Below are 14,536 nucleotides of genomic sequence, written 5' to 3' on the forward strand. Positions count from 1 at the left end.
ATATATATAAGGGAAGAAAATCCAGTTACATATTACGGTCAAGTAAAATGATAACAGACAGGATTACTTGATAGGAGACGACTTTACTACGTTGAAAAGCTGATAATTCAAACACAAACCTCACTTTTGTTATTTGGCTTTCTTTTCCAGAAAGTACCTTTTCTTTGTGTTTTCTTGGTGGTGGGGGAGTGTCGTGAGCACTGTGCCTCTTTAAGTCTTCCTCTATGGTAGATTTAGCATGCTGCTGTGGTGAGTGCATGTCTCTGAGAGAAGGTCTAGCTGCCGGGGTTGGAACCAGATCTCCTCCACTTTCTCCAGGAGATTTCCTAAAACAAAAACAGTCAAAATAAGCACCCATAAAAAAATGTATATGGTTCAAACAATCTTAGAATGAACCAAGAAAGAGAAATGTGAAGGTTAAATTGGTAGCTGCTGCTATATTATTCTCAGCCACAAGAGGGCAATCAAGTAGCATCTATGTGATTTGTAGGGGAAGACGATTTAAAAGTGGATGGATTATTTGTGATAGAAATGTAATAAGAATTAAATCCAGTCTTGCATGAAGGATATTCCAAAGTGAAGTATAGTTAACTTTTATCAGAGGCAGAGGACAGACTCTTAAACTGTGAACACAAGTTTCAGAAAAGTTACAGAACGCTTATCAAAAAAGTCCATGCTCAATAATCCAGGTATTCAATCCAACATTTTTCAGTTAGGTCATCTGGACAGTTTCTTTTTTTGCTGAAACGTTTCACCTTCTATCCAGAAGGCTTCATCAGTCAAGGAAACACACAACACAAAGCTGATTCTTCCCTCAAACAGCTTACTCCAAAGTGGAACAAACCAGTTGTGTTGGTGCTAAGAATGCTTAAAATAATCTATTTGATTTTACAGGAGCTGGGAAAGAAAACCTCGTACGTGCACATGCTGGGTTCACTTTCCCCACATCCTTCCTAGTATGTTTCTCCACTCAGGAACAATGTCCTATTCTGCCACCTCTACCCACGAGGTGGTACAAATTAAGACACTTCTTTCTTTTCATATTTTTTTTAAATGGTTACATGATGCTGAAACAAGCTACAAAATGTCAGCAGAGCAGGAACATCCATCATTAGCCTCGAGAACCTCCTGAAAATTAATCTGTTACAAAAACACCTTCTCTCTTAACACCCCTAACCCACACGTCACGTCGTGTTCTTCACAGAAACAGCACTTAATGCTTATTCCTGTCTTTCTCACTACACACAAGCTTAAATGCTGTTACTCATTTTTAAAGTCTCTTTGAATAAAAGCATTTGGCTAAATGATTAAATGTAATGTGAACTAGAGAAATTGCATTTTCAGCGAAAATGCATTGTGAATGCTTACTGTAGGAGAACTTGTTGAAAAACAGCTAAAATTATTTTTTTTAAACATGTTGAAATGGAAGAACAAGCTTAAATTAGCAGAAGAAAGCAGAAATAACACATATTTGATGAAATAGGTTTAAATAATTAGAAATTAGCAGGAAAATGGCTAAAAAAAAGGGCTGAAATTAGCAAGAAAAAAAGGCTGAAAAGTAGCTGAATGGCAAAAAGAAGCTTGAACACCAGAATGAAGTGAAAGAAGCTAAATGAGCTAAAAAAAGAAAAAGAAAAGTGGAATTAGCTGAAAAAGCTAAAATTTGCATAAAAACAGCTAAATAGTATCTGAATAAATTGAAACTAGCAGAAATAAGCTGAAAGGAGCGTACCGGTAACAAGCTGAAATAAAGAGAAATAAATTAATGGGGCTGGAAGTATCAGAAATTAGCACAAAAACTGGAATTTACCTGAAAACAACTGAAATGAGCTAAAAATGCTATAAAAAAGGTAGCTGAAAAGGTAGAACAAGCTTAAAAAAGCAGAAGAAAGCAGAAAGATCATGCTTGCCCAATTAGGCTTAAAGAAGCAAAAATGAGCACAAAAAAGTGGAAATTATCTGAAAAAAGTTGAAATTAGCTAAAGAAAAAAAACCAGCTAAAAAGTGGCTTAAAAAGCAGAAAGAAGCTTAAATTACCAGAAGGAAGTGGAGAGAGCAGATTTTTGCTGAATTAGGCTGAAAAATGTTGAAATGAGAGCAAAAAAATTGGAATTAGCTGAAAAAGCTAAAATTAGCATAAAACAATTAGCTGAAATAGCAGAGAAAACTGAAACTTGCATAAATACGCTGAAAGGAACATAACAAGCTGAAATTAGCAGAAAAAGTTAGAAGCACAAAAATGTTTTAGTTAGTAAAAAGAATGTAAAAGGATCACAAAACAGCTGAAAACAGCTGAAATCAGCTGAAAGTGGCTGGAAAAAAGTTTATATTTGCACAAGGAAGCTGAAAGAAGCTGAACCAGAGCAAAATGTGAAAGGAGCAGTAAGAGGTTGTGAACAGATCTAAAGATTAATTTTCTATGAGAACAAAGTGGCATAAAAAGCCAAAGTTGCACTAATACCAAAAATCCTAGCACCCTTCTCATGAGCGAGCTGAACATTTTGATATACCATTTGTTGAAATAGCACAAAAACTGTGGAATGAGAAAGATGCCGAAAAACGTACATAAGAAAAATGGATCACGATAAACATTCACACTATAAGTCAGCATCAAACTATTGTGCTTTTGTGCAAGGCATTTAAAATTCATTAAGCCCCTGTGTCATTACTATGCTTCAAAAAATGCATAGGCTGTAAATTCACTCTAAAAAAACCATGCCTTCTCTGCGTGTTCTTACTTCCGCGTGTCTCCAAAATCCACAGAATTGATAGTGGAGCCAGGTTTCCTCCAGCCGATCAGATACTTGGACTGAGCTCCCTGACGGGGGTAGAAGCTCTTGGGTCCTGAGGTCTGAGACGAAGGGGAGGTGGCTGAAGACGATGACTCTTCTCTGGGAGAGCTGTGGCCGGAGTGCCTGGAAAAACAGAACGAGTTACACATGACTGACAAATAAAAGAAAGCAATGGTTGTTTATATTCTTACAAATTTATAGAGAATATAAATTGTTTAACTCCTTCAGAAATCAAAATTTGTCTTTGGGCAGGCATTTATAAATTTTTATCGCTTAACACGTTTTCCATGAAGGATTTTCCAAGAGAACATTCTTTATTCGGTTAAAGATGGAAAATGGATCAAGGCTCTTGGCCTGCTGGCACATTTCATCTCTACAACTCCGACAGAATACAGATGCATCCTAAATGCTGGACAGCTGATGTCCGGGTCAGACACTGTAACTATCTGGACTCCTGAAATAAACTTGCTCCAACAGGAAGACGTGGCCCTGGAGCTCTCTCAGATCTAGACACCAGCTCAGCTACGAAAAGTAGGACGTGTGTTCCACAGTTCCTGAGGCCTAATGTGAAGAGATAAAAGGGAATTAAAATTACTCTTTGTGCTCGATTTCCAGAAAAGCCTTGCTGAGAAGAAGGCTGTCTAGTATTCGTTCTTTTTCGGGGAAGTCTCGCTTCAGTAATAACTAGAATTAGGCAGCAGAGGTTAGGCTCGTAAAGAAAATAAATCTGATTTAAAACAAAAGCAAAACTTGGAGAAAGAAGGTAAAACTTTAATGAGAGAAACTGCATGTCCAGAGAAAATGCAGTGTGAATGGTTATTGCTGAAGAGCATGCTAAAATAAACAGCTGAAGTTAGCTAAAACCTGCTTAATTGTAGCTGAACTTGAAGAACAAGCCTAAAGTAGCAGACGAAAGCAGACAGAACACATATTTGCTGAATTAGGTTCTCAAGTAGACACAAATAGAAATGAGAACAACAATTAGGAAATCGGCTGAAAAAAGCTCAATTAGCAACAACAACAAAAAAAAAACCTGATGAAAAGTAGCTGAAAAGGCAGAAAGAAGACGACACAGGAAATGAGGGGTTCAGTGTCTTGCCCAGGGACACTTCGGCATGTGACTGCTGGTGGAATCAAACCCCCAACTGTTGCATTGGACAACTGCTCTAACCACTCAGCCACAGCCGCCCCATATCAAATTTAAGTTTAAAATAAGTAAAAGTGGTTGAGTTATAGCCATTTTTGTGCTAGCTAAGGTTGCTTCACTGTGGTGGCCATCTTGGATGTGGCTGACACCAAAGGTTTTAGCTAGGGATGCATGATATTATTGACATGGTATTGGTATCGGCCGATATTATCATTAAAGTTCGATATTGGACATCGGCCATTCCATCAAAATAACTCAACGATATAAAAGGTGTATGAAAACCCAGTGACGAGGATGCCTGCAGCACCAGCACAACGTGATGACATCACACGCACCTATCTGATCTGATCACGGCGGAGAGGAAGAAGTCATCGGTGGTGTGCAAGGTTTTTTTTTCATTGTAGATGTCGGGCTCCACATATTTTTGGACTAAGATGAGCCTCGCTACATCGTCCCCAGTCGGAGATATTTTTCTGACGTAACCTTACCCGAGTTACAAGCCGTCATTTCTGACGTCACTGAGAAGCTAACAGCCGATAGCACTTGGGTGAGTTTTACCACAGATATTTGGACGTCGTGTTAGCTCCGTTAGCATGATTAGTTTTACGGCACAATGGATAGACAAAAACTTAGACTTAAAAAGTCTGTCCTTCATGCACAGTAGTGCAGAGGATCCCACACTGCAGCTAGGAACAAGGAACAAGCCTCCACAAGTGAGACAGCATCACAGGTGAATAATGCTAATAAATAACATTTAACACTTTTCGTGTAATATAAGTTAAAGTGCTATGCACATCATATGGCTGTTACTGAATATACGTCACCAGCTCTTACAGCTTTAACACAATTTTTGTAGCAACTAAGCCTAAATAAGAGGGCTATGTTTTGACAAAGGAAATTATATAAAAAATATCGGATATCGGCCAAAACTACAATATCGTGCATCCCTAGTTTTAGCTGATCGTCCAAAATGTACGGTAGTTCATATAATACTGAATATTATCTTACATTGCATGTGTGGAAGTCCTTTCAAGATGTTTTTTTTGTGTGTGTATTTTAAACTGTATGAACGAATAGAGGTCAAAATCCATAACAATTAACAATTCAATGTCCAGAGGACCAGATTTAACTTTTTTAGATTTTTCTACCTGGATTATTGAGCATGCATCAAGATATTTTGAACCATAACAATTAAGTTTTAAAAAGTGATACGGGAACAAAGGAGAATAACCTACATAGCTTACTGAGCCAAGAAAGTTTATTATTTCAACACACAACACACGGACTGTGTTTCCCATCTGCTTCAGATGGTTACCTCAGCCTCTGGCTGGATCGTGCGTCTGTCAAGGTAAACAACTGCTAAAGATGAGCATAAATAAAGTTATGGACATGAATTAGCGTCTCTCTAGACCTCAACGTCAGGATAACTGAACTTTGGTGTGAAATACTGAGTTTGTGACAAGTCACGTATATTTATAAGAGGAGAGCCATTCAGCCAAAAAGTGCATTCCTTCTTAGGTTTGTTTTTCTTCTGGAGGATTAAAAAGCACAAAGAGTTCAGAATTTCTCAGTAAAACAAAGTAAAAAAATAAACAGCCAAGTGTTTTGTCATGCATCTTAACTTGATATATATATAAATCAGCTCTTAAATATTTTTCAACTCCTTAAATGATCCCACCCTCATGTTTGGAACCTATACAAGAGGGATAACATCCACTTAAAGTATCGTGGATAGAAATCTTCTTAGGAATGCAAATTGTCTGCCAAAAGGAAGCACACTGAGCTTGTTGTGTTAAGACGAACCAGAACTGAAGTTCAGACCAGTTTTACATGTACAGAGTTTGGAAGATTAGGATGGACCTGGACATAAATTATGTAGAATATTAAACAAATCAAAATAATTTATCAGGCAAGAAACAGTATTTTTTTGTAAAGTAGTTAAATTAATAATGTTTTTAAATCCCACTTACAGTTTACATCTAGTCCGTTTAGATAGGGGTTTGGTCTAATGACCCAAAATATCATGACTCGAGAACTATCCAACAAAAGGTGCATAAGGTACTACCTGCTCTCATGTAACACAATATCCACACAAACTCACCTCGAGTGTGAGCCGCTGTCACTCAAACTGTATGTGCTGCTGTCTCTAACGAGGAGATGAGTTGGGGGGCTTCGACCTTCCAGGTTTCTTTCTGCTGGGGGACCAGGAGACTCGGCGGCAGCAGGCGACCTCTCGAGCATCCTGCGCCCTCCTTCGGTTGGACTGTGCCACGGAGAGCCGGTCCGCTCCCTGTTTTCTCTGCTTCCACTGGGAGCCAGCAGCGACGTGGTGCTGCCATGATGCGAGTGGGGGTGAGCGTGATGCTGGGCTCCGTATGAGCCGCTGTCAATACCACTGTCAGCAGAGGCTCCCTGCAGGTATCCTCCCCCTCCCAGGCCATTGGGTTCTGGATCCCCCTGGTCGCCACTGGAGCCCCCACCTGCCCCCAAATCATACCATTTGTCACTGTCACTGTGGCCCCCACTGGAAGTTGTGCTGGATAGAGTGTTACTGCTGGAGTGACCTGAGTAAGGGCCATCTGACTGCCAAGGCAAATAGAAAATGGAAAAGCAAAAAGAAACAGCAGGTAAGTTTTCGATTATTTTATTATTATTATTGTTTTGTTTGTTTTAGAACGTTACCGTGTATAAATTAGTAACCTCAAGGAGTGGGGTTATAATCTAATTTTGAGCAACCAAGATGCAGACATGAAAAAATATTATTTCAAATTTGACATAAAAGAGATGTGTGAAATGTGGAATTCTACAGCAATGGTTCTCAAACTGGGGTACCCGGACCCCTGGGGGTCCGTGAGCCGGTGCTTGGGGATACACAACTAAAAAATTAAAATTATTATTATTTTTTTTTTTTTTACAACCACCTAGGTGTTTAACAACCTGTTAAAATACATCAAAATGCAGGAAATCACATCTACTTTATTCAAAATTTTCTGGGGGAGAACCCAGAAAATGCGTTCTGGCATCGACCAGTTTACAAATGAAGCCCTGGTACTTGGTTTGAAAACTGATGTTACGATTCTGTTCAGTTTGATGTAAAGAGTTTTCTGTAATAAGTTAAAGAAGTGGCAATACATTTATGATGTTCATTATGTGAGTAGGTAACGTTTTAAAGTGGTTTTGGATTATGTTCATTTTCTCAAAACTGTAATTTTTGGAAGATGAAATTAAAAATGTTGGTAATTAAGTGTGTCTTGAATGAAAAATACCCCATGTTTAATATTAACTCTACTAAAGAACAGGTCTTAAGTATTTATGTTGCACAAATATTGCAGTAAACATTAAACAACAAATATTGCAGTAAAGAGACAAATTGAAGAAAATTATTTAATAAACATGAGGGTTATGAGGGAGGTCCCTGAACCCATAAAGTTTGAGAACCCCTGCTCTACAGAGCAGAAATGTAGTGCACAGACAATTTATGATGACCATACAAAGGAGATGTGAGATACACATGGCATTTTCTGTATTGAAAGTTGGCGTTTAAAAATAATTTGGCTTCTACAAAATTACTGGGAAATGATGTTGGGAGCCACACTATATCCAAGTTGTGAACACTTTTCCATCTGAAGGAAGAAGAAGATAAAACAGCCAGTGGTAGACGCCACTGCAAACCAGTAAATCAAAGAGTGAACTAGGTCAAAAATTCAGTCTGACTAAAAAAAAGGTGAAGTTAGTTACATAGTAACTTACGTTTTTTTGTTCTAGTTTTGTTAGAATGAAAACTTGTAAACTTTAGTGTAGAGCAGATTATTTTAGGCTCAGGATTATGTGTAAAGTGTAATTATGGATGCATCAAGATTCAGTCATATTGGTTTTATAATCCCATGTTGGCTCTCTGAATCACGATGCAATCGAATCGTGAAGAGGCTAAGAATCCCACCCCTTGAAAACTCACATGGCAAGAGTAAATAGAGCATTACATCATGTAAAAATAAAATACATTATTGTTATATAGCAATGTACTAACAGTATGAACTTTGAGCCATGTGAGAATGATCATTCAGTAGACAAAAAGAAACAGCTGGGCTCCCGTCAGGAGGGTTTACAACAAGGATTTAATTCTGACCTGGCTGCCCTTCTTCGGGGAGAGGTGGATGACCTGCTCTTGCCTCTGGATGCGGGGAGCTCCCGAGTAGCCCTGACCCGACTTGGAAACAGGGGTCTCTGCAATCACATTAAACAAAAGGCGGGGGTTGGTGACAAACACATGGACAGCTCCTGCAGCACAAAAGATAAAAGCCACAACACGTCCAGGAGGGACACAGCACTGACATGGTTTTCCTTCTGCCTTTGCATCCTCCATTAAGAAAACCCCAGATCACTTGTCATCAAAAGCAACATTCATCAAACAATTTTGTCCCCTGCTGGCTTTGTTTGCTCTGGGCAAACTGTGCTGCATGAGAGACTGTGTGTACGAGTCCGGAGGCAAACTTTGATATAAATGAGACTATTGTGTAATTGTCTATGTTATGCAATAAGTTATACGGAGCAGGCAGTTAATGAGCAGAGCAGCATGAGACGCACACAGAGAGCTAGAGGTGCTATCATAACATCTGCTGGGGTGAACCTAAAAGTGTGGTTTCTATCTCATTTAGAATATTCATTCATCTGTATAGTTGTGCTGCAGCCTGCAGGGCTCTCTGGACTAATTAGGGATAGTTGTATGTGAGGTAACCTGTCCAAATTCCTGTGCATCCATAAACCAGAGACTATACGTTACTATTTGTCTATACTGTAATCATTGTCTTGTTATGGAGGAGAAAGGTAAACCAGTTGTATGTACAGTATAACCAGGTTTGAGGAGCAAATAAAAAATAAACTGTGGTTTGTAGACAAGACAGAATATTAGCAATAAATGAGCTTGAATTAGCCATAAAATGAAAAGGGAAAAAAACAGCTACATGGGTCAGTCAAAGGATGAAAAATTTGAGCAACTGTGAGTATACTGCCCTCTAAGTGACTTCTGATATTTCTGGAAAGAACTTGGCCATGTCATCTTTGTAAAAAAAAAAAAAAACAGAGCGTCAAGAGGTAAAAATGTGAGGAAACGGAAAATACAGAACTTTAAAGCACTCAGACAGCAGAGTCGGTTGAGAAGACAGCCAGACACTTGGCTGACTTCAGCAGAGCTGGCCCAGTGTGCATTGTTCCACCCTATCCAATAACAACATAGGCACTATAAGCAACCGCAAAATGAAAGACCAAGAACTTTAACTGTGATTATGTTGACCAGCAACAGGTTGAGGAACATGGCTGGTCAGCGATCAATCAAAGCAGCATCCTGCTGGGAACGAGAGGAGTGGCAGAGGAAACGGCAGCCTTTGTGGCTTTGAGAAGCAAAGTCAGAATGAAAAGGAAAAGGCTTGTAAAATAAAAGTGAATGAGAGAATTCTTGCAATGGCATAAAATAGAACGTAAAAGAACAAATTGATGAGAGCCAAATATGTAAAACAAGAAAGAAATTAATAGATGGGCAAAACGGATGGAAGGAAAGACACAATGTTGGCTAATTATTGGCAAAAAAAATTGGGGTATTTCTTCCATTTCTCTTTATTTTTGATTAATAAACCTCATAGAAGAAAAAAAATGTGTGAGGGTAAAATCCATTTGCTCTCACTGGGATCACAATTGAACGACTCTAAAAATTCTCCCTTTTTCTGCTCGTCTCATTAGGTTTCCACTGTTTTGTTTGCAGAGACATTAAGACCTTCTCTGTGAAGGCAACATAATTCACAGCTTGCAGGGGAACGGGAGGTGGAAGGAGAAGGGAGGGGGGAGTGTTGTTGTTGAACAAGGCTGTCAGAGTTGGTAACCAATGCAAGCACCATTCACACACTCTCCAAAATAACTGCCAGTTCAAAGGATTTTATAGCACAGATAAATATGGAAGATTTCTTTCGTGCTTCGTCTGCTCCTCCCTTTGCATAAATCAACTGCAGCCCACACTCTTTTGCATTTATGAAATGTCAATTTGCATTCGCTTTTAATCAAACATTCAGCCTGTCTCCAAGTACAACACACATTCAACCTATTTCTCTACAACAAATATTCCTAAGTGCTTGTATACCTGTTGACCCTCTTTCACTTCCGCTACCGTCCTCCATTCTTGACCAATTGGGAGTGGACTTTCCACTGGACCCACCTTCCCCGACCACCTCTCGTCTCTCCGAAGACAAAGGAGAATGACGGCTGCTTGCAAACCTAGCAAGTGGTCACACACATGCAAAATTTGAGATGACACGTGCTCAGAAAACTACGGTGGCCCTGAAGATTAAACCACAACTAAAAATTAAAAAATGCATTTGGAAAAATCCAATTACATTGGAAAAATCACATAAAAAAAAAAATTTTGATAAAAACATTTGAAAGAAAAAACGCAATTACATTTGAAAAAACACAACATTTGAAAAACACAATTACATTTAAAAAACAACTTGAAAAATGCAATTACATTTGAAAAATCACATTTAAAAAAATGCAATTACATTTGAAAAAAACATTTGAAAAAAAAAAACAAAAAACAAATGCAATTATATTTGAAAATTGAAAAAACAACATTTGCAAAAACGAAATTACATTTGAAAAAACATTAGCAAAAATGCAAAAACATTTGAAAAAAAAAAACCATTACAATTGACGAAACACAATTACATCAAATAAAACTGGAAGAAGTGGGAAAGGTGGGAGGTGGGACCAGTGGGAAACAGACATCACTGATTGGACGACGGGGCGTTTGAACCTCCCACTTTTTCCACCTCTTTCGGTTTAACTTAATGTAATTGTGTTTCGTCAAATGTAATTGTGTTTTTTTCTATTGTTGTTGCATTTTTTCAAATGTAACTGAGTTTTGTCAAATGTAATAGAGTTTTTTCCAAATGTAATTGCTTTTTCAAACGTAATTGTGTTCTTTTAAATGTAATTGTGTTTATTCAAATGTAATTGAGTTTACTTAAATGTAATTTAGTTTTTTCAAATGTAACTGACTTTATGGAAATAAAAAATATTCATGTAATTGAGTTTTTCAAATGTAATTGCATCTATTCAAATGTAATTGTGTTTTTTCAAATGTAATATTTTCAACTGTAACTGTTCAAATGTAATTGAGTTTCTTCTAATGTAATTGTGTTTTTTCAAATGTAAATGAGTTTATTCAAATGTTGTGGGGTCATTTTCAAACGTAATTGTATTTTTTTTATGTAATGAGTTTTTTCAAATGTTTTATTTTTTCAAATGCTGTTGCCTTTTATAATTTGTAGTTGTGTTTTTTAATTTGTAGTTCTGTTTTTTAATTTGTAGCTGTTATTTAAACTTCAGGGCCACTGCAGAAAACAATGTGTGCGTTTAAAAAAAGCAGAGCTACAAACAACAGAAAGGTAAAATTTAAAAGATAATTTTCCCCCTGAGGCTCAAGTTTGTGCAAATAGAAGTGTGCCTTACTTTGCAATATTACATTTGTCATATATCTATACCAAATTTCAATCCAAACTGCAAATTAATTCAATTCTCTGCATAGAATTTCATAAATCATTGCTCCTAATTGTAACTAGAGAACATAAAGTACTCTAACACATATGTCATTTTGCTTAGAGACTGAGATATTTATGCACTCCAAATAAAACCTGATGAATGTGCAATAGCTTTTCTATCATTATGATAACCACTGATCACAGAATGAGCGCCTCAGGCTGACTTCAAAGTTTTTAGTGATACTGTGTAATTATATTTATGCACAATGGATACGACACATATAAGATAATCTGTATTCTCCTGTTTTCCTTACTGCTCGGGCATCGACTTCTGTCTCCAGTGAGCAGAGCTTCCAGAGGCTTCAGTGGAACATGACAGGTTGCTGGGAGAGCTGCGGTTGTGAGGGGAGCGACCTAAAGCCAGAGACGAGGCCAGGCTGTAGCTCTCACTGCCTGGAGACATCCTGGTGTGCAAACAAATTCAGAAACACACCCACAAAGAAACTCTGTGAATTTATCTGCTAATAAAAAAAAAAAAACTGACAAAATATTATTTATATGAATGAAATAATTTTTGAAGACATGCAAAACAGAAACTAAACAATACGAGGAAATGCAGGCACTATGACTCCAGTTCCCACACAGGGTGAAATAAATGTCAGAGAAGCTAAAAAACCTTCTGCTTAAAACTTTGGCAAGAAAAACACTGGCTTTGTTAAAACCTCCTGACACCCGAGCTCTGGGTTGCAATGCATTTTTCATATCTCCTAGATATTTGTGATTAGAAGGACCTGATTTGTGTATAAATAAAGCTTTATCTTGGAACAGGAAGTTGTATTTTGTTAGATGGTTATGACATACTTTTGTAAAAATAAAAATAAAAGTCCTTAGATGGGGACAATGGGCTTATTTTACAGCATAACATTAACATGGCTTAACAAAGTATAAAACACTACTGAACATAGTGAAGTATAAGGTACAGCAAAGCCAAAATGTAATGTCCCCATATGTGGACGCAGGGTCTCAGGAGGTTCACGTGCTAAGCTGAGACATTACCTTCACAGTTTATTTCAGCAGATAGGTGAAATGAGTGAGACAATGGAAGCTGAAAATGATTTCAGCATTCTTTGGTACCAAAGGCTGATCTGTTTAACAACTGTTCAAAATTCTGGCTTTGTCCACATATTTTTGAGGTTTTAAGAAGCTGAACAAGTCCGTCTTTGTAATTAATTTACCTTGATGATCCATATTTAAGGAACAACAAGCCCTAACCTCTTTGAGTCCAGAGGTCGGCCGTCACTGCTGACACTGCGTGGAATGGCAGCGCCTCTCTCCAGCCTCTCAGCTGACAGGGTCTTCCCCACGGAGCTTCCCAGGCTGATGGCTCGGTTGGGCGTGTGGGGCTGTGGAGAGGCCGTCAGTGACTGCTGAGGACTGCTCGATGTCCTCTGCCACTTGTTATTGTTGCTGCGGAAGGGGAATTTGTACTCGAAGGAGCCACTATCGCTGCTGCTGCCCTTGTATTCTGACACAGGTACTCGATATAGCTCTGAGCAGCCCCTACAACGACGAGAGGAAAATTAGTGTCTGTTCTCATACCCTTAGGGACCATGACAATTAAACACCAAATGATAAAAATAGGACTTGGAGAATACTAAAAGCTGTAGGACTTCAATTTGCTCATGAAAATGAGCACTCAAGTCTCAACTCTCTTTAGCTATTGAAGAGTGATTTTATTAAATGTGTAGGTAAAGAATTTCTGCCTGGTTGTCCTTCAGAAGATGGTTTTGTGACTAAATTGAATTACAGCACAAAGGTTCATATTTTTCCAAAACATCGTTAAATCTGGTGCCAAATAAATCCTGATGTGACAAACTAGAAAAGGTGTTGTCCGAGTCATCATGTACGAACAGTGTTAATGTGAACAAACACTCAGGGTCTCCTCCCACATACCTGCGTGGAGTGGCGTCGTCATGTGGTGGAATGATAACAACACGCACTGTCACAGAGTTACGCAGGAGGTCAATCATCTGCTCGTGGGTCAGAGTTGCTACAGCGACTTTACAGATTTCTACCAAACGGCTTCCCTGACGCAGCCCAGCCTGCCAAGCGTAGCCATAAGGCTCAACCTGAGAGTAAAAACAGGTTTAGTGAACAATTTTTCAAATAGTGGTAGAAGTTTTTACATTTTACATTTATAGTTATATTTGTCCATGAAACCCAATGAATCAATCAGTGACATAGTCTACAAGCATGTCTTAAAGACAAAAAAACATGGATGACCCTGAATTTTTTGCTTTTAAACTCAGACAAGACTGAGGCTTTGGTTTTTGGACCTGAGCATTTCAGGAATAAATTTTTCAGTCTCTTGCCCTCCTTGGATTAATCTGGCCTCCAGTTCTAATGTTAAAAATCTTTGTGTTATTTTTGATCAGGACGTCTTTTATCCATCACATTAAAAACATTACCAGAACCGCCTTCTTCCGTCTGCGTAATATTGCTAAAATTTGAAACATCTTATATAAAAATGAAACTGATTCATGCTTTTATAACATCTAGACTGGACTATTGCAATGGTTTGTTATCAGGGTGTCCAAATACGTCTTTAAAACGTCTTCAGTTGATCCAAAATGCTGCTGCCAGAGTCTTAACTGGAGTTAGTGGAGAGCTCATATCTCTCCAGTTTTAGATTCTCTCCATTGGCTCCCTGTCAAATCCAGAATTGAATTCAAAATCTTACTTCTAGCATACAAAGCTCTCAACAATTCAATTCAATTCAAAAATACTTTATTAATCCCAGAGGGAAATTATTTGTTGTAGTAACTCGTTATCCTCATTTCATTAAGAGATGTTATAGATACTGATGGCTGTAAACAGGAAGGATCTCTTGTAAAGGTCCATCCCACAGTGGATCCTAAGAAACTGGCTGCAGATGCTGTCAGGTCCGTCCACCCAGACTTGGCTGGCCTCTTGGTTTCCCCGGGCTGTAGGACCGCCCGAATGCCGGGCAGAACTCCTCCCATAGCGATGGCCACTCCTCCCAGCAGTCTACCGAGCTCCTCGTTGATGCG

The 14,536-nt window shown here is 38.4% G+C and overlaps 1 protein-coding gene across 1 annotated transcript in view; it reads right to left on the minus strand.

The window, feature by feature from the left end:
* sipa1l1 (signal-induced proliferation-associated 1 like 1) overlaps positions 1-14,536 on the minus strand; it is a 47,074-nt gene that overhangs the window by 6,792 nt on the left and 25,746 nt on the right. The window contains exons 11-17 of the mRNA XM_037685184.1: positions 13,419-13,594; positions 12,738-13,025; positions 11,780-11,929; positions 10,067-10,200; positions 8,066-8,163; positions 6,041-6,522; positions 2,739-2,915 (exon numbers count right to left, since the gene is read on the minus strand). Coding sequence (XP_037541112.1) covers positions 2,739-2,915; positions 6,041-6,522; positions 8,066-8,163; positions 10,067-10,200; positions 11,780-11,929; positions 12,738-13,025; positions 13,419-13,594 — 1,505 coding nt within the window. The remainder of the gene's footprint in view (positions 1-2,738; positions 2,916-6,040; positions 6,523-8,065; positions 8,164-10,066; positions 10,201-11,779; positions 11,930-12,737; positions 13,026-13,418; positions 13,595-14,536) is intronic.

This window comes from Nematolebias whitei, chromosome 12 (assembly GCF_014905685.2).
Source record: "Nematolebias whitei isolate Nwh7 chromosome 12, NemWhi1, whole genome shotgun sequence".
Taxonomy (NCBI): domain Eukaryota; kingdom Metazoa; phylum Chordata; class Actinopteri; order Cyprinodontiformes; family Rivulidae; genus Nematolebias; species Nematolebias whitei.